Raw genomic sequence first — 18,433 nt, 5'->3', positions numbered from 1 at the left:
TTGTGGCCTCTCCTGTTGAGGAGCACAGGCTCCAGACGCGCAGGCTCAGCGGCCATGGCTCACGGGCCCAGCCGCTCCGTGGCATGTGAATCTTCCCGGACCGGGGCACAAACCCGTGTCCCCTGCATCGGCAGGCAGACTCTCAACCACTGCGCCACCAGGGAAGCCCTATGATCACTTCTGTACCATTTTTACCATGTGGATAGATTGTTTTCTCAAATTAAAAAAAAAAAAACTAGTATAAAAAGAACTGCAATTTGAATGTGTTCCTTGTTAAAGAAAAGTAACCTGAAATATATAATACTCAATGGACTAAATATTATGCAGTTATTAAAAAGGACTCCAATATAGAAAAATTATGAATTAATAAATGAAAAATAAGCTATTATGTTTATGTAAAGTACACAGTGACATGTTAGATGATATATGAAGAAATGAAAGCAATGATGTTGAGATGGTGAACGAATTTTGTTTTTTCAAAAAATCCTTTGGGAAAGTTAGTCATTCTTTAACTGACTTATTTTGTGAAAACTAAAGGGAACTTTAGTTCTAGAGCAGCCTTTGAGGCCCGAGGCCAAAGCCTAGTCAGGTTCCTGAAGAAAATGGTTGTGACTGGCAGAATCAGGAGAAAGCTGGAGATTAATTAGTACAGCAGTAAAACTGTACCTGCAGGCTCACAATGTAAGGATAATGATGATAATAGCTAACCTGGAGTGCTTACCAAGTGCCAGACCTTTGCCAAGCGCTTTCCTCTCCTGGATTCTGTTAGTTCACTCCACAACCCCCCTCACTCACCCCTCACTGGTAAGCTGTGGTGCCGTGATTGGAATCAGAACCTGTCAACCTGACTCTCACAAGAGTGTACACCAAGCTACTGACACCTGCCTGACTAGCAGAAAGGTCCACAACTGCTTCAGTGTCTGGACCCCTGCTGGCTCTGCCCTGGCTGGGAATGGTTCTGCCTCCTCCTCTGCCCTCTGCTCTCCTTAGAGAGCCAGTCGTACAGAACGGAGCCCAGCCTGCGCTGAAACCTGATGCTGAAGAATTCACAGCTTTGCCCAGTGTGTCTTCTCCTCCTAGCTCTGGGCCACTCACTTCCTGCTTCTCCTGCCCGTGGCCCTGTTTATTTTATCCCATTTTTCCTAAAACTGCAGGTGGATTTTTGTTTCTTGAGCCGGGGGAGGAAGACAACTACCAGGACTCCCTCAGCCACCCCTTTACCCATGAAGGTACAGCCTAGGACAAAGTCCACACTTGCCACACCCTTTTTGGCTGTTGTCTTTTCTCCTTTGATAACTTCTTTTTTTCCTCCTACCTCCAATCTGCCATGAGACTAAACTATTTCCCAGAAATTCCTTTTTGCATTTCCAAAGTTTCATTGTCTACCTGTAGTTATTACCTCATAACTGTCAGCTTGTGCCTGAGTTCGTCCAAAATGAGGAGCAAAACAGCTTCCTTGTAGATGTCATCTGATGATAACATGACCATTTTACAAATTACCTAGTTTCCTTTCTCGGAGCCCATTCCTTTACTGGGAACTCAGTGGAGGTCATGCCATCACAGAGAAGAGGCTGACCCAAGGCGGTGGTGATCTTTTACCCGAAGATCAGTCCTGAGGGAAAAGATAAAGCCACTGATGCTTGGCGTAGGAGTAAATCAGATTTTTTAAATACAATCTGTTTCACAAGCCCCAATCTTTTTTTTTTTTTTTTTTTTGCGGTACGTGGGCCTCTCACTGTTGTGGCCTCTCCCGTTGCGGAGCACAGGCTCCGGACGCACAGGCTCAGTGGCCATGGCTCACGGGCCCAGCCGCTCCTCAGCATGTGGGATCCTCCCGGACTGGGGCACGAACCTGTGTCCCCTGCATCGGCAGGCAGACTCTCAACCACTGTGCCACCAGGGAGCCCCAGCCCCGATCTTTAATTCAACACAAGTTACCTACCCAGCTGTGCCAGCCTGAAACATGAAACTGATTAATAGAGATGCGTTTTTAATCAAAGCATGCATTTTCATAACCTCTAAGTCAGGGTACTGAAAGGTGAAAGTTTCACAATTTCCTTTTAAACTAAATTTGGCCTTGTTTTGTTAAATCTTAACTACCTGACATTTAACACAGTCTTAATTAAGCCTAGACTTCATTCCTGAGAGTCAATTCTGTTTACTCTTGATTTAGTTTATTTTCTAACTCCTTTCATTCTTCCTGCTTTGACACTCTAGAGGTGAGTTGGAGGTGAGATTTCGGCCCACTTTACTGACTTTGAAGCATTTAATGTTGGCCTGGGACCAGAAGAGTAGCTGGCTTCTGAAGGGCCACATTCAGGTTCAATTCGAGTGGAGGGCAACTTCTCCAACTGGGACTAATTTTGTGTTCTTTAGTTTCCCACAGTCAGATCACCCGCCTCTACAGCCGGTTCACCAGCCTGGACAAAGGAGAGAATGGGACTCTCAGGTAGGCAGTTCCGTTCTTTATTTTCTGACAATGTCTGAATAGCTGCCTTTATCCAGAGAGCAGACACAATAGGCATCTGGAATGCAGAGAACAGGGACCATTTCTTCACTCATCTTTGAGTATCATTGATCCACAGGGGACTTACATACTAAGCAGAACAATGAATTTACATTTATCACTAGGTGCTTGCTACTTTACTCCAGCTCCCCTTAGTTTGGGTGGCCATTGCTCTGGTCCTATGAATGTACCTTTGGGAATTTCGGCTGTCTCTGCTTGAGTTTTCCCACAGCTCTTTTCCAAACATGTTAGCTTTCAGGAGGCGGACCCATAGCAATCCAAGATGGTGTAGGTTGTTTTGTCCTTTCCCCCTCTCATTTCCCAACCCAACCCATCCCATATTCCTAGGGTACATCAGTTTGTATGTATTAATGTTAGATAAGATGTTCAGTATTTTCGTCTAGAGCAGTGGTTCTCAACTGACGGCTATTTTCCCTTGGGTGGCCAAATATCTGGAGACATTTTTGACCGTCACAGCTGGGGAATGCTACTGATATCTAGTGGGTAGAGGCCAGGAATGCTGCTGAACATCCTAAAATGCACAGGACAATCCCCCCTAAATGTCAGTAGTGCCACAGCTGAGAAACTGGTCTTGAGTAAGTATATGATTTCAGAGTAATGTAATGCTGTATCATTTCATATTTGTAATTGGCTTATAGTCAAATGAAATACCTCCTTACCACCACCTCCCAACCTAACTCAGTAGCAGCATTTTGTTACTGTTGTTCCTCAGCTTTGATTGACTGATATAGAATGAAGCTGTTTGCCTTTCTGGCGGCTGTCAAGAAACAATGGAGGACTTCTTTAGAAGCCTTGTAGCCTAGGTGTGGGGTGTAGCATAACAGGGGGAGGAGTATAGTTGCTGAGCCTTTGTGCATAATCCTCAGGCAGAAGAACTAGAAAATGGCTGATAAATCCATGGGGCCATGTTTGTTTAGGGCAAAATCTGGCTTCACTGAGAGCTGGAATTGACCAAAACCATGCTGCCCAGTCATTAGTCAATGACTACGGAATACCTATCATGTGCAAAGACCACACTAAGTACTTTTTCTTTTTCTTTTTTTTACCGCACTGCTCAGCATGCAGGATCTTAGTTCCCCGGCCAGTGATCGAACCTGAGCCCCCTGTAGTGGAAGCACAGAGTCTTAACCACTGGACCGCCAGAGAATTCCCCTCTTTGTCTTTTTTTAATTGAGGCAGAATACACATAACATAATATTTCACATTTCAAAGTATACATTTTAGTGGCATTAAGTACATTCACAACACTGTATAATACGTTTATATATTACCACAGTCTAGTTGCAGAACAGTTTCATCAGCTCAGATGGAAACCTCATACCCATTGAGCAGTCACTTCCCATTCCTCTCTTTATGGACATTTCATATAAATGGAATCATGCAGTATGTGGCCTTTTGTGACTGACTCTTTCATATAACATGATGTGTTTTTTTTTTTAATTTATTTAATTTATTTATTTTATTTTTGGCTGCCTTGGGTCTTGGTTGCTGTGGGCAGGCTTTCTCTAGTTGCGGTGAGCGGGGGCTACTCTTCGTTGCAGTGCGTGGGCTTCTCATTGCGGTGGCTTCTCTTGTTGTGGAGAAGGGGCTGTAGGCGCGTGGTCTTCAGTAGTTGTGGTTCACGAGCTCTAGAGCACAGGCTCAGTAGTTGTGGCACATGGGCTTTGTTGCTCCACGGCATGTGGGATCTTCCCGGACCAGGGCTTGAACCCGTGTCCCCTGCATTGGCAGGCAGATTCTTAACCACTGTGCCACCAGGGAAGTCCCCTAACATGTTCAAGATTCTTCCATGTTATAGTGTGTATCAGTACTTCTTTCCTTTTTATGGCTGAATAATATTCCATTGTATGCATAGACCGCATTTTGTTCATCCATTCATCAGATGGTAGAGATTTGAGTTGTTAACACCTTTTGGCTACTATGAACATTTTTGTGTGGACTTATGTTTTAATTCTCTTGGGCATATACCTAGGAGTAGAATTGTGGGTCACATGGTAATTTTATGCTTAATTTATTGAAGACCCACCAAACTCTTTTGCACAGCTCTGTACTGTTTTACATTCCCACCAGCAATGTAATGAGGGTTCAGATTTCTCCACATCCTCATCAGCACTTATTATCTCTCTTTTGATTTTAGCTATTCTAGTGGATGTGAATGGTAGATCACTGTGGTTTTGATTTGCAGTTCCCTAGTGGCTAATGATGTTGAGCATCTTTTCTATGTGCTGGTTGACCATTTGTATGTCTTCTTTGGAGAAATGCCTATTCAAGTCCTTTGCCTATTTTTTAACTGGATGTTTGTCATTTTGAGTCTTTTGTATGTATATGTATACACACACACCCAATATATATGTATTTTTTGGTATATTTATACAAAATGAAAAAGAAAGAAGGGACTTCCCTGGTGGTCCAGTGGTTAAGACTATGCACTTAACCCACTGCAGGGGGCGCGGGTGCGATCCCTGGTCAGGGAACTAAGATCCTACATGCCACGCAGTGCAGCCAAAACAAAACAAAACAAAACAAAACAAAATGTGTGTGTGTGTAACAATAGATAGAAATGTAAGAGTCAGACTTTATTTTTTGGCCTGTGGATATCTAGCTGTTCCAGCACCATTTGTTGAGGAGACTATATAAATTTGTATTAGAAAAATTAACGACTAGAAATTTCTATTTTTCCTTCAGCCCAAATACTTGAATAATTTACTTGAATTTGGGATTACGTCTTCCTCATAAATTCAGATTTAACCACTAAGTGAAGATATAGAATTCACATTAGTGTTTTTTTTTTTTTTTTTTTCCCTGCGGTACGCGGGCATCTCACTGCTGCGGCCTCTCCCGCTGCGGAGCACAGCCTCCGGACACGCAGGCCCAGCAGCCATGGGTCACAGGCCCAGCCGCTTTGCGGCATGTGGGATCCTCCGGGGCCGGGGCACGAACCCGTGTCCCCTGCATCAGCAGGCGACTCTCAACCACTGCGTCACCAGGGAAACCCTTCACATTAGTTTTGAGTCCTTTTCTTCTTTCTAGAAAGTGGGTGATTTGTAAATGTATGCTTTAATCACTTTCATTGTTTGCTGGAAAACAATGGAAAATCTTTTGTAAAAGGAGATGTTTCTCCTCAGAAGAGGTGAAAACTTTCCATGTGTCAGTTAGTCTTACCTGCTCCTTAAAATCTAGGCAAGATTTGCTCTGCCCCTAAAACATAATTTCACACTCTATGGAAAGCCAGTGAACTAACTCACTCATTTGATAGGTATTTATTGAATACCTATGATGCACTAGGCACTGCTTTCTGTTCTGGTTTCTACAAATTCTTGGTAGGGGAAGAGGTGATAGGAAATGATAGGGTAATTTTTGATTTCATGGTTACCTGAGTCTAGCTGATTCTTTTGTATTCAGCATTACAAAGCAGTTGGTCTGAAATCTGTTCTTTGATCTCCATCATGGTTTGGATTAAAATACGGGAAAAGCCCCAAGCCACCTTGAGTGCAAGAAGAAATTACCCCATTGTACTACATAGTAAACAACTAGCATGTTACAGTTGACCCTTGAACAATGCAAGGGTTAGAGGTGGTGGCCCTCTGCACAGTCAAATCCGAGAATAACTTATAGTCTGCCCTCAGCGTACGTGGTTCCACATCTGCAGATTCAACCAATGATGGATCCTGTAGTACTGAAATATTAACTATTGAAAAAAATCCACGCGTGGATGGACCCACACAGTTCAAATCCATGTTGTTCAAGGGTCAACTGTGTATATATCAATAAATCATTTTGTTGGACCCTCCCAATATCAGGGATTTCACAGTGGCTGTGCCTCCGACAATGGCCATCTCAGCCTCTGGCCATCTTGTTATAGATTGTCGTCCCCTCTGCCCCAACCCCATCTTTTCTACTCCCTCCAGCCATAGACATAACCTGGTAAACTCAGAATTCTTTTATAGTAATAGAGTGATTTATCTCTCTCCAGCCTTTACCACCAAACTCAGCTCAAGGCCTGTCTTGACCTTTCTAGAACCCATTAGGGTGCTCAGCCGAATATAAGTTACCTCCAGTCTTTTTGTTACCTTTAACATGCCCCACTTTCCTAAAGAAGTTAGTAGGAGAAATATTTTTCCTTCCACATTTTCTTCACTTTCCTCTCCCAAGATGCTCTATGTCTGCGGCTTGAAGCCAAATTCTGCAGAGTGAGAGACTATAGTGTACTGTCCAAGGCATTCTGTACTCCTTTTTTAAAAATTTATTTAATTAATTAATTAATTTATTTTGCCTGTGTTGGGTCTTTGTTGCTGTGCGCAGGCTTTCCTCTAGTTGCAGCGAGCAGGGGCTACTCTTCGTTGTGGTACGCAGGCTTCTCATTGTGGTGGCTTCTTTTGTTGCGGAGCATGGGCTCTAGGCGCGCGGGCTTCAGTAGTTGTGGCGCACGGGCTTCGTTCCTCCGCGGCATGTGGGATCTTCCTGGACCAGGACTTGAACCCATGTCCCCTGCATTGGCAGGCGGATTCTTAACCACTGCACCACCAGGGAAACCCCTGTACTCCTTTTTTTAAAGTGTCAGTCTCAGTGGGATCATGAAACAGAAACTATAGAAGGCTTTGGTTAGAAATGGAGCTTCTGCAAAATGCTTTCAGAGATTCACCCCCAAAGTATGTTTTATAGAACACTAGTTCCTTGGCCTACCAATAGGTGTTGAGTTAAAATGATTGGTAATCCAGATCGGTATTTCATAGAATATAAATATATACTATAACCTCACAAATCTTACTTTCTTCAGGTGCCATTATTTTGGGTGAAATATTTCTACCACTGCCATTGAAATTGGTCTTTGAAAAGCCAGCTGGGTCCTATAACGTGCCCTGAAATGGTCCTTTGTAGGTCAGATCAGGGTGAGAGCCTGGTCATTATCTGGATACAAAGAAGGTTTCTTTTGTTTAAATATCCTTGGTGCTGATCTAATCTGTGTTAGATGTCAGGATAATGACTACCCTTTGAGGAGGGGAGCAGATAGAGACAAAGAGAACATGAAGGAGGTATCTGGGTACTGATAGTAATCAATTTTTTGATTTGGGTGCCGGTTATAATCTTCACTTGGTGAAAATTCATCATACCGAATGCTTGTGATTTCTGCTCTTCCCTGTATGTATGTTATACTTCATTAAAAGTTTACTTTAAAAATATCCTGTGCATTGAGCAATTTTTTTGAGCAATTTTAATATTGGATTTTTGTCAGATACTTTTTCTCAAATAATACCATGATGAAAACTATTCCTGGATGGTAAATCCATGCAGGTTAAATTGACTACAGGGGACAGTACAGACCAGTTAAACTCTGCAAGAAAGTTATTACTGAAATTACTAGTTGGCTGTGTTGTTATATATCACTTTAAAAAAGATTACCTCTAGGGAATTCCCTGGCGGTCCAGTGGTTAGGACTCAGCGCTTTCACTGCCGGGGGCCCAGGTTCACTCCCTGGTTGGGGAACTAAGATCCCAAACACCGCAAGGTGCAGCCAAAAATAAATAAATAAATAAACAAACAAACAAATAAATAAATAAGATTACCTATAAATTCTAAGAGATTGTTTCCTGAATGGTAGCCATTTATCTGCTTAAAAACTAAGTGCTTTTGAGACTCATTTTCTTCTTTGACTTCATCCAAGAGGGCAGATGATTTCAATATCCTGGATAAGCACTTACTTTGTACACAATGGTATCAGTCATTCCAGAATGGAGTTTCACAGAACCACGATGCCAGTCTAATTCTCATTCTTTTAGTAGATAATCTTTTTTTTTCCTCTCTGAAACCTTCAAGTATCTCCTCCTGATGTTCTGAAATTTCACAAAGTTGTACCTTTTTGTAGTTTATTTTTCATTATTCATTGCTCAGTATCAGGTGAACCTTCTCAATCTAAAAATACATCCTTTAGGGATGTCCCTGGCAGTCCAGTGGTTAAGACTCCACGCTTCCAATGCAGGGGGCGAGGGTTCAATCCCTGGTTGGGAAACTAAGATCCCACATGCTATGCAGCATGGCCAAAAAAAAAGTTAAAAATATGTCCTTTAGCTGGAAAGTTTTCTTCTGTTATTTCTTTACTTCCTCCCCCTCTTATTTCTTTATTGATTTTCATGGCATTTCTGTTGGTTGGCTATTGGACCACCGTGACTCAGTTTTCTCTCATATTTTCTGATTTTTTTCCATTGCTTTCTGACAGATATCCTTGAATTTATTTTGTAGACCTTTTGATGAACTTATCCACAGTCATATTTTTAATTTCCAAGAAACTGTCTCGTTCTCTGACCTCTGCTCTATCATAGTAGCTTATTTTTGTTTTACAGATGCAATAACTTATCAAATATCTATTGCGTTACTTACTAGAATCTTTCAGAACTCCTTTTTGTTCCCTGAATTATGATTATCTCTATTCATCTTGATCCTACTTTTTTATGTTATTGATTTTCCCAAAATGCCGGTAAGTGTTGGTTGTCCATTCATATTTATGAAAATGTGTGGATGGATTACTGTAGAAAACTGGCATGGGCTTGTTTGTGGTTGCTTTCTCCACAGGTCTTTGCCTGGATGGAAGGACTGACTTCAAGCCCTCTATACTCTGAGCAGGGCCAGTAAGTTGCTAGACCTCACTTTAGGGCATACGGTCAGGGAGCAAGGGGACAAATTTGCAACTCTCTTCCCCAAATAAAAGGACTGTGTTCCTGGGGAGCCAGCCTCCAACACTTGGCCGAAACCCTGCCCAGGTGGATCTTTCAGTTTCTTTCCATAGCAGTTCTCCATTTTTATCCTGGGGACAAATGGTTTTATATTCTTGGGATGGGTCCTGGCAACAGTGGGCAGCTGACCCATTCTTAAGAGTTCCTTTAATTAATTTTTGTAACTGCTACTTCCCTCACCTGGCAAACCTGAAAAAAAATTGTATTACCAAGACAAAAAAAATCATTTTTATCAATTTAATTTAAAATATTAAATGTTTTAGATAACAGAAATTATTATCATATCAATGTTAATAAATATAAATAATTACATAATAAATACAAATAGTAAATGATTTATCTCTATTATACTAAAATGTGGAAAACTCTTTTTTAAATTAATTATTTTATTTATTTGGTTGCGCCAGGTCCCAGTTGCAGCTCCAGGCCTCCTTAGTTGCAGCAGGTGGCCTCCTTAGTTGTGGCATGCAAACTCTTAGTTGCAGCATGCATGTAGGATCTAGTTCCCTGACCAGGGATCGAACCTGGGCCCCCTGCATTGGGAGCGTGGAGTCTTATCCACTGCGCCACCAGGGAAGTCCCCAGAAAACTGTTTTCTTAATTGAACGTGTGTTCCCACAGGTATGTCCAACTAGCAGACTTTAATGTCCTCATTATGTATGTTATCTAAGCATCTACCCTGGGTCCTTAAAATATAAGAAGTTAACTGTGAGACTACATCTCTGTATAAGAGAAAGAACTTGGCATCTACCTTGGGTCCTTAAAATATAAGAAGTTAACTGTGAGGCTACATCTCTGTATAAGAGAAAGAACTTGCACAGTGAAGATCAGTGTAGAGGGTTGGCATTTCTGGTTACTGAGGTCTCTAAAACTGGTTTCCCAGAGCATCTCTGTGCTTGTACATATCTGGAAAACAATTCTTCATTGTGAATTTTTTGGCCATAAAAAATGCCATTATACATGGTTCTGCTCTTGGATTTGCCTACTACCAGTAATAATGTCTTAATCCTCAAGGAAGATTTTCCTAGGTATGCTATGAGATAGAATATAATATTGGTATGTTTTTTAATGAGCACACAAAAATTTGCGTTTTGAATGAATTATAACACTTGTGGTATGTGAGCTGCTTGGAGTATTTCTTTTTCTCCATTAGATTTGTGTTGGCAGACAAATTTGAGTAGCTGAGTTTTAAAGATACTGTCCAGATGATCTCCATTCCACTATAGAACAACCAGAAATAATAAACTATATATTGTTTGACAGTTTATAAACTATTTTTTATACTCTTTCATTTTTATATTTATATTTTCAACTGTATTCCCCTTGATCTTATAGACCCCATTTTATATACAATCTAAATTCTAAGAGTAAAGTTTAAAAGTGTCGTAAGACAAGGTTTAGGTCCTTGTTGACATTGGAAGTCCACTACTAGATTCTTCATTGAGACCCAAGGGGTTAGGCTAGGTTGTGGACTCAGCACCTGATACTAGGCCTGGTATTTAAACTGTATCTTTTTGCAGCTAAAATTACTTAAGCTCATTAGACATTAAACTGAGGTATGTGGCCTTGCAATTCAAATCAGCCTTAATCTTCATTTAAAAGGGAGTAATTATTGTTTCTTAACCTCTGTCAAAGAGGAACTACATTGTGTTGATAATGTAGACTTTGTATTATAAAACACATTATATAATAAGAGCTTAGTACATGTTTGTTGAATTAAATAATCAGGACCTCAGTAATTTTCTTTCTTTCATCATTTTAAGCAACCTAGTTATCTTATGAATGGCTTCTTCTAATTCATTAACTGCTATAAAAATTATTACCCTAAATGATGAAAGAAGATTAGAATCTGGAGTTATTGTACCAGAACTTTGTGCTTAGTCCCCTGGGTCATTTTCTACGTCTGTAGAAAATGACCAGATGTGGTGGAGATGAGCTTGTTGAATTAATTAAGCACCCTGTAAATGTTAAACCACGAGAGGACCAGAGAGTTGAAGGCTCCTGGGTAAAATACGAACATTTCATTAGCTTCTAGTGCAAAGAGGGTGAAGGAATAAGTTTTATCTCTTCTGTTGGTAAACGTCTTGAAGGCAGGAATCACCTTTTGAGTTTGTATTCCTTTTTCCCCCTTTTTATCTGGAAATAATTTCAAACTTACAGAAAAGTTGCAAGAATAACGCAAAGAACTTCATATACTCGATACCCACATTTGCCACTTGTTAACATTTTGCCACATACTTCAGTGTGTATTCCTTATAACAAGGACATTCTCATTTCAAAATCAAGAAATTTAGCATTGTGATATAGTACTATTATATAATATTCCATATTCTATATGGTCCATATACCATTTTTACCTGTTGGCTCAGTATTGTCCTTCATAACAGTTTTTTTCCCTAATCTAGGATCATGCATTGAGTTCAGTTGTATGTCCCTTAAGTCCTCTTTGATCTAGAACAATGCTCTGCCTTTCTCTGTCCTTTATGACATTGATATTTTGTACATATATTGTCTTTGTTGTAGGTAGCTTTATACTTTTGGCACAGAATATCAACCAAAGAATTTTTTTTTTTTTTTTAAGAATTTTAAAAAAAATAGTTACTGAACGTTTTTTGGGAGAGCACCTTTCAAAAAGTTTATGTACTATGGGAAAGAAGTGTGGTTTTTTAGGAAAAAGAACATGTGCTTTGACTTACAGACTTAGATTTAAATTGCAGTTCTGCCACTTTTTACCTCTGTAGCACTGGACGAGTTACTTTATCTCACTGACTCTCAATTTCCTCTGCTCTGGGTCTTCCCTGGGAGTCCAGTGGTTAAGACACTGTGCTCCCATTGCAGGGGGTATGGGTTCAATCCCTGGTCAGGGAACTAAGATCTCGCATGCCACGTGGCACGGCCCAAAAAAAAAAAAATCAATTTCCTCAGCTCTAAAAGGGTATAGATAAAGTGGTGACATAAAGAAATGAGATGAAGTATATAAACAGAGTTAGAATGGCACATAATGTATATACAGTGAATGATAACTAACAATATTCACTTCAACAGACTTCAAGTTCTGAGAGGACGACTGCTCTTGCCATATTCTGTGGTTAAATACTTCTAGTCTGTAGAAGGCAATGGAGAAAAGGCCAGTCAGTTAGTTGTCACATTTTATGCTTTTTTTTTAAACTGCACCAGACCTTAGTTGTGGCACATGGGATGTTTAGTTGCGGCATGTGGGATCTTTTAGTTGCGGCATACGGGATCTAGTTCCCTGACCAGGGATTGAACCCAGGCCCCCTGCATTGGGAGCGTGGAATCTTAACCACTGGATCACCAGGGAAGTCCCTGTCATGTTTTATTCTCTACTTAGATGTAAATATCACCTAAGAATTCCTTGCATTTCATAAGTGCTCTATATCTTCTTATCAAGGGTACGGAGGCCCCTCTGAATTTTTCCTCCCATATTCAACTCTGCAGTGTTTGATACTTTGCAGTTGCTCTTCATTCTCCAAACTTACTAAGTACAAAATAGTAATGTTCAAGGAATCATTTACAGGGACAGCTTAGTATTTGCTTGTCAGTTGGTTTACTGACATAACCTGTGTGCTGAATTCACTAGAATGTGGCATAGTCAAACCTGGCTTCTTCCACTCCAGAGTTGGTGCAAGAAACACTTGGCAGCTATTAAAGTGCTATTCTTTGCAGTTATTTGGTATAATTTGCCACAGAAGTAAATTCCAGGAGGTAATATCCTTGCTAGGTTGTACTCTAGCATGACTGAAGGAGTTCATGCTAAGGGCCAATGGTCTCTAACCCAAGGTGATTCTCTTGGCAGCCGGGAAGACTTCCAGCGGATTCCAGAACTTGCCATCAACCCATTGGGGGACCGGATCATCAATGCCTTCTTTCCAGAAGGGTGAGTCCCTGCATTTATTGGGCTTCCTTTCTGAGGCTAATCTGGAATGTTGCTATCGGTTGGGTCATCTCAGACCATGATCCTCCCGATTACATTAGGCCTCTCTAACTCAATCATATCTAAAATAGCTCTACCCTCATCCTTGTTTTAAACTTCAGATAGGTCTATTAGCCCATCTTCAAAGTTGTCTTTAATCTCTGTTTATCTTTGATGTAAAACTAAACATTTTTAAAACTTTTATTTGGAAATAATTTCAAATTTACAGAAAAGTTGCAAAATTTGCAAACAGTATGAGGAACACCTGTACATCTTTTACCCAGAAGCATCTGTTGTATTGTTAACATTTTGCCTCATTTGTGATGCTCTCTGTCTCAGTCCTAGCTAATAAAAACATCATTCAGGCCACATACATAATTACTACAAATTTTCTAGTAGTCACATTTAAAAAGTAAAAATAAACACGTTAAATTAATTTTGGATGAACAAGTTAAATTAACTTTGGCAATATATATTTTATTTAGCCCAATATATTCAAAATAGTATTCAATATGTTATCAGTATTTTAAAAGTATTATTATATTATATATTCTTTTTCATATTAAGTCTTTGAAATCTAGTGTGTAATTTATACTTACCACACCTATCAAGTGCTGTAATAATATTAATATAAAATATTATGTATTCTTTTTTTCCAGCTTTATTGAGATGTGACTGACATATAACATTGTATAAGTTTAAGGTATACAACATAGTGATTTTATATATGTATATATTGAAAAATGATAGCCACAATAATATTAATTAACACATTCATCACCTCACATAGTTACTTTTTTCTTTTTTTTCTTTTTCTTTTTTAGTTACTTTTTTCTTGTGATGAGAACTTTTACCTCTCTTAGCAACTTTCAGAGATACAATTCAGTGTTGTTAACTATAGTCACTTTGCTGTACATTTCATCCCCAGAATGTATTCATCTTATAACTAGAGGTTTGTACCCTTTGACCACCTTCATCTATTTCCCTCATTACCTATTGTATTCTAATATATTACTGATAGTCCAATTTTATCAGTTTATCCAACAATCTTTTTAGCATGTCCCCTTCCTCCAGTATAGGATCCCAGTCTGGCTCAGTTGTCATATCTCTTTAGCCTCCTTTAATCCAGAACATTACTTTACGTTTCTTTTATGACATCAACTATGGATATAGTTCCCCTACCACACACACACTTTTCTCCAACAGATTTAGGTTTGTGTAATGTAAAACTAGGCTTTTGATATGCTTCACTAACCTAATACACTGCCTTCAAAGTGCTGAGTCAATATTTACTGATTCAATTAGGTACCATTTCCTGAATAAAGCTTATCATATAATCTTGTTTTAAGTAATCTCTTTAACAATGTCTTCCTGGTTCCTTGTGACTTGTTTATTTGACCCAGAGGACTTTAAAATGTTATATGTTTGCCAGTTCTTAGTAATAAGACTAAGTGTCAGTGAGTGCACCATCAGATAAAACATGTGGAGAGGAAATTTTAGAACTCTGAATTGAGAGCAAAGGAATTTGCAAGTTGAGAAGACGGTCACTCAGTAAATTTGAGTGACAGTCAAAGGGGAAGACTAGCAGCCAGTTCATGTGAAGATAGGACTCAATCAGACTGAGACCTGCCCTTTTCAGATTCATGGTGACCATGAGTAATCACTTACATTTCCTCATTTTCTGATTTTTTTTTTTCTCTCCCTGAAATGCCCTGTTTGTTTCAGGTGTGGTTTTAGTGCTGAATTCTTGCTTTTTTTCACTTCCTTTTTTTAGCCCTTGCAGAGAACTGTCCAGAGATAACTTTCACTGCTCTTTTGTATCCAAACCTTTTGCAATGAAAAGTAAACCCCGTAGAGTCATTTTGCCAGCTTTTTTTTTAAGTGTTCCCTAGTCACCACTGATTATTTGAAGAAGCAGCTTGTGGAAAGCTGTTTTATAAAGGCCAGACCACCTTTGTTGTGACTACAGTGTTGTCTGTCATCCTTTTCACTGATCTCTTTCTTGCTAAGGACACAATGTGTGCTGATGTACTTGAGGTATATATGAGGAGGCTGAGGATGGCGCTGGACTACACTGCTCGGCTCTTAGCACGCTGCACCTCTGCTTCTTGCTCTAATCAGATAAAGATATTTGGCTTCTGGGTTTTTTGTTTTGCTCTGGTCATATTTAGGTTCAATTTGTTTTTAAAGAATGAGATTTGAAAGTAGGACATTGGTATTTAGTTCCCTTTTACTCAGAGACATGCCAGTGATATATGTACTCATTTATCTGTTTGTTTTAGCATGTGACTCAGATCTTATTACATATTCCTTGATTCCTCAGCCCTTACATTTTTTAGAGATAACGCTCCATTAGCAGTATAGCTACCTTAAAGAGTGAAAGGTCATTCCTTTGAGTACAAGCGGCTCACAAGCTAGCCTTTGAACTCTACCTTTACAAGGTCTCTGATCTCTGTGTTTGCTGGCACTTAGGAGACCCGACATACCACATCTATTCAATGGGAGCAAAGACTCAGATGTATTTTTAGGTAGCCACAGGAACCAGGCAACCTGTTCTTTCCATGACTGCCTTAGATAAATAGCTATGTCACATGGGACATTCTCTTTTAATATTAAAAACATTCTTTATTCATTCAAGTTTTAGAATTATTTCTTATAGGGTTACTGATTAGCCTGTGGTGTGATAAAAAAGATTTTCTCTAATCTTAAGTACCCAAAAAGCTTTATACACAAAGGTCTTTCAAAACATTATGAGGAAAATATCTATCCAATTATGAGGGAATAATAAAATCATGATACAGCCACACAATTATTATGCAGATGGTTTAAATGTTTCAAAGTGTTTATACTGATTGTAGACATGCCTAAAAGTTTAAAAAAAGCAAGCTACAAAATTATGCAGTATGTTCACAATTATCCAAAAAACATAGAAAAATTACTGGGAGATATATTAACAGTGATTGTGATTGATTGGTAGAACTAGAAGTGGTATTTTTCTCTTTTCTTTTTATCAAATTTCCAAAAATGTATTTATTGCTTCTATAACTAAATAAACTTTATTTCAAAAGCAGCTTTTACATAATATGCCTTAACGTTAAAATATCACTAGGTACGTGTGACTGCAGGGGTGACATGAGAGGTGGTTAGGGAGACACTGGGTTGAAATGACTTAACTTGCTGTTTGCTGCAGAGTCTGAAGCCAGTGAGTTCAAGTTCTGGCTTGTCTGATAGCACAGCCCTGCTCCTACTTAAAATAGGTAACTGACTCTGGTAAGTCCTGTTACCTCTCTAAGTCTGGTTAATAATTTGTAAAGTTAGAATGAAACATCACAAGCTTGTGGCAAGACTTAACTGAAGATATTTTATGAGCCCTAAAGTACCATGTGTATGGAAAGAGACCTCATTAAATGGACTTTCAGACCACTCTAGCTAAACCTGTTAATGTATTGAATTCATAAGAAATAATCACCTTGCCTTGACTGAGAAGATGTTCTTTTTCTTATCTTTCCTGATCAGAGAGGACCAGGTAAACTTCCGCGGATTCATGAGGACCTTGGCTCATTTCCGACCCATTGAGGATAATGAAAAGAGCAAAGATGTGAATGGACCAGAACCACTCAACAGCCGAAGCAACAAACTGCACTGTAAGGAGATAAAGTCTTCTGGCTTAAAATATTTGCTTTTCATTTCTCACAAATCATTTATTTACTCACTCATTCACTGAACAAGCATTTATTCTAACATAGTGGTTAAGAGCTCAGACCCTGGAGCTAAACTGGCTCGATTTGATTTAATTAATTAATTTATCTATTTATTTTTGGCTGCGTTGGGTCTTCATTGCCATGCACCGGCTTTCTCTAGTTGCGGCGAGCAGGGTCTACTCTTTGTTGCGGTGCACGGGCTTCTCATTGCAGTGGCTTCTCTTGTTGTGGAGCATGGGCTCTAGGTGCGCAGGCTGCAGTAGTTGTGGCACACGGGCTCTAGAGCGCAGGCTTAGTAGCTGTGGCGCACGGGCTTAGTTGCTCCACAGCGTGTGAGATCTTCCCGGACCAGGGATCGAATCCGTGTCCCCTGCATTGGCAGGTGGATTCTTAACCACTGTGCCACCAGGGAAGTCCCAACTGGCTGGATTTGAATCCCAGCTCTGCCACTTTTTGGCCCTGTGTCTTTGGGCAAGTTACTTAAAATCTTTGGGCCTCAGTTTCCTTTTCTGTAAAATGAGATATTAAGGGGTTTCAAACAGGAAGGTTTGAAGGCAATAAGAGTTAGCTGCTAATATATCCTGTGTGCCAGGTACTGTGATAAGTGCTAGAGTGACAACAGTGAGAAAGACCCATCCCACCTTAGAATTTGATAGATACTGGGATATGACTTAAGTAGGGGTGGACAGCTAGGTTAGTGCAAGACTTAATTTTTGTCTCCATGCCTCTTGCCACCTTTCCTTGGATATTTGTTAATTTCCCTCTGCCCTTTGTTGGTTCATGTATGATATTGCCTAATCCCTTACAATACTTCTCCAAGAAATTAAATTTAAATTTCTCTTTTCATTCAACACAAGTTGAAACTGAAATTGTATTGAACTGGGGACTTCCCTGGTGGTCCAGTGGTTAAGACTCTGCGTTTCCACTGCAGGGGGCATGGGTTTGATCCCTGGTCAGGGAACTAAGATTCCGTATTCCACATGGCGCAGCCAAAAATAAGAAAAGAAAAGAAAAGAAATTGTATTGAATTGATTGAGCCCTAGCTTCTCTTGCTTGGGTGCACAGTGAAGTCTATGAAGCCACAGAATAAATGGGGCCCATCAAGTTTTCTTGGTTTTGTTTTTGTTTTTTAATTAATTAATTTATGCCCATCAAGTTTTTACTGAACGATTTAAAGAAAAATTAAAAGGCTTTTTAATATTGAAACAAATATAGATAAACTATAGAATATAATGCCAAATTTACATACATTTGAAAGATAGTGCATGAAACTTAAACTTTTAATTTGTAGCGCTTGGGCCATATCCACAGATCTCCCTTGCTTATAGGAGTGTGAGTTCACTCCTCTGTATTTCAGGTAAAGAGTTTGAGAAGTACTAAAATAAGTTTTGTTCTATAAGACAGGGAAGATTTTTGAACCAAAATAATAAAACACTGCTTTTCTTTACCACAATATCATATACCTTAATGAAGAGTGGAAAATTTAAGTACAAAGAAAACTAAATATAAAAGAAAATAGAGGGCTTCCCTGGTGGCGCAGTGG

At 39.5% G+C, this 18,433-nt stretch overlaps 1 protein-coding gene across 1 annotated transcript in view; it reads left to right on the top strand.

Moving 5' to 3' along the window:
• The window catches only part of CHP1 (calcineurin like EF-hand protein 1), a 37,705-nt gene that overhangs the window by 5,788 nt on the left and 13,484 nt on the right, over positions 1–18,433 (top strand). Inside the window, exons 2-4 of the mRNA XM_024732483.1 lie at positions 2,377–2,449; positions 13,073–13,153; positions 16,706–16,833. Of these exons, the coding sequence (XP_024588251.1) occupies positions 2,377–2,449; positions 13,073–13,153; positions 16,706–16,833 (282 nt within the window). The remainder of the gene's footprint in view (positions 1–2,376; positions 2,450–13,072; positions 13,154–16,705; positions 16,834–18,433) is intronic.

The sequence above is a fragment of the Neophocaena asiaeorientalis genome, unplaced genomic scaffold, assembly GCF_003031525.2.
Source record: "Neophocaena asiaeorientalis asiaeorientalis breed wild unplaced genomic scaffold, Neophocaena_asiaeorientalis_V1.1 scaffold119, whole genome shotgun sequence".
Taxonomy (NCBI): Eukaryota; Metazoa; Chordata; class Mammalia; order Artiodactyla; family Phocoenidae; genus Neophocaena; species Neophocaena asiaeorientalis.
Note: the sequence above shows the minus strand (reverse complement) of the source record. Positions and strands in the feature narration are given on the sequence as shown.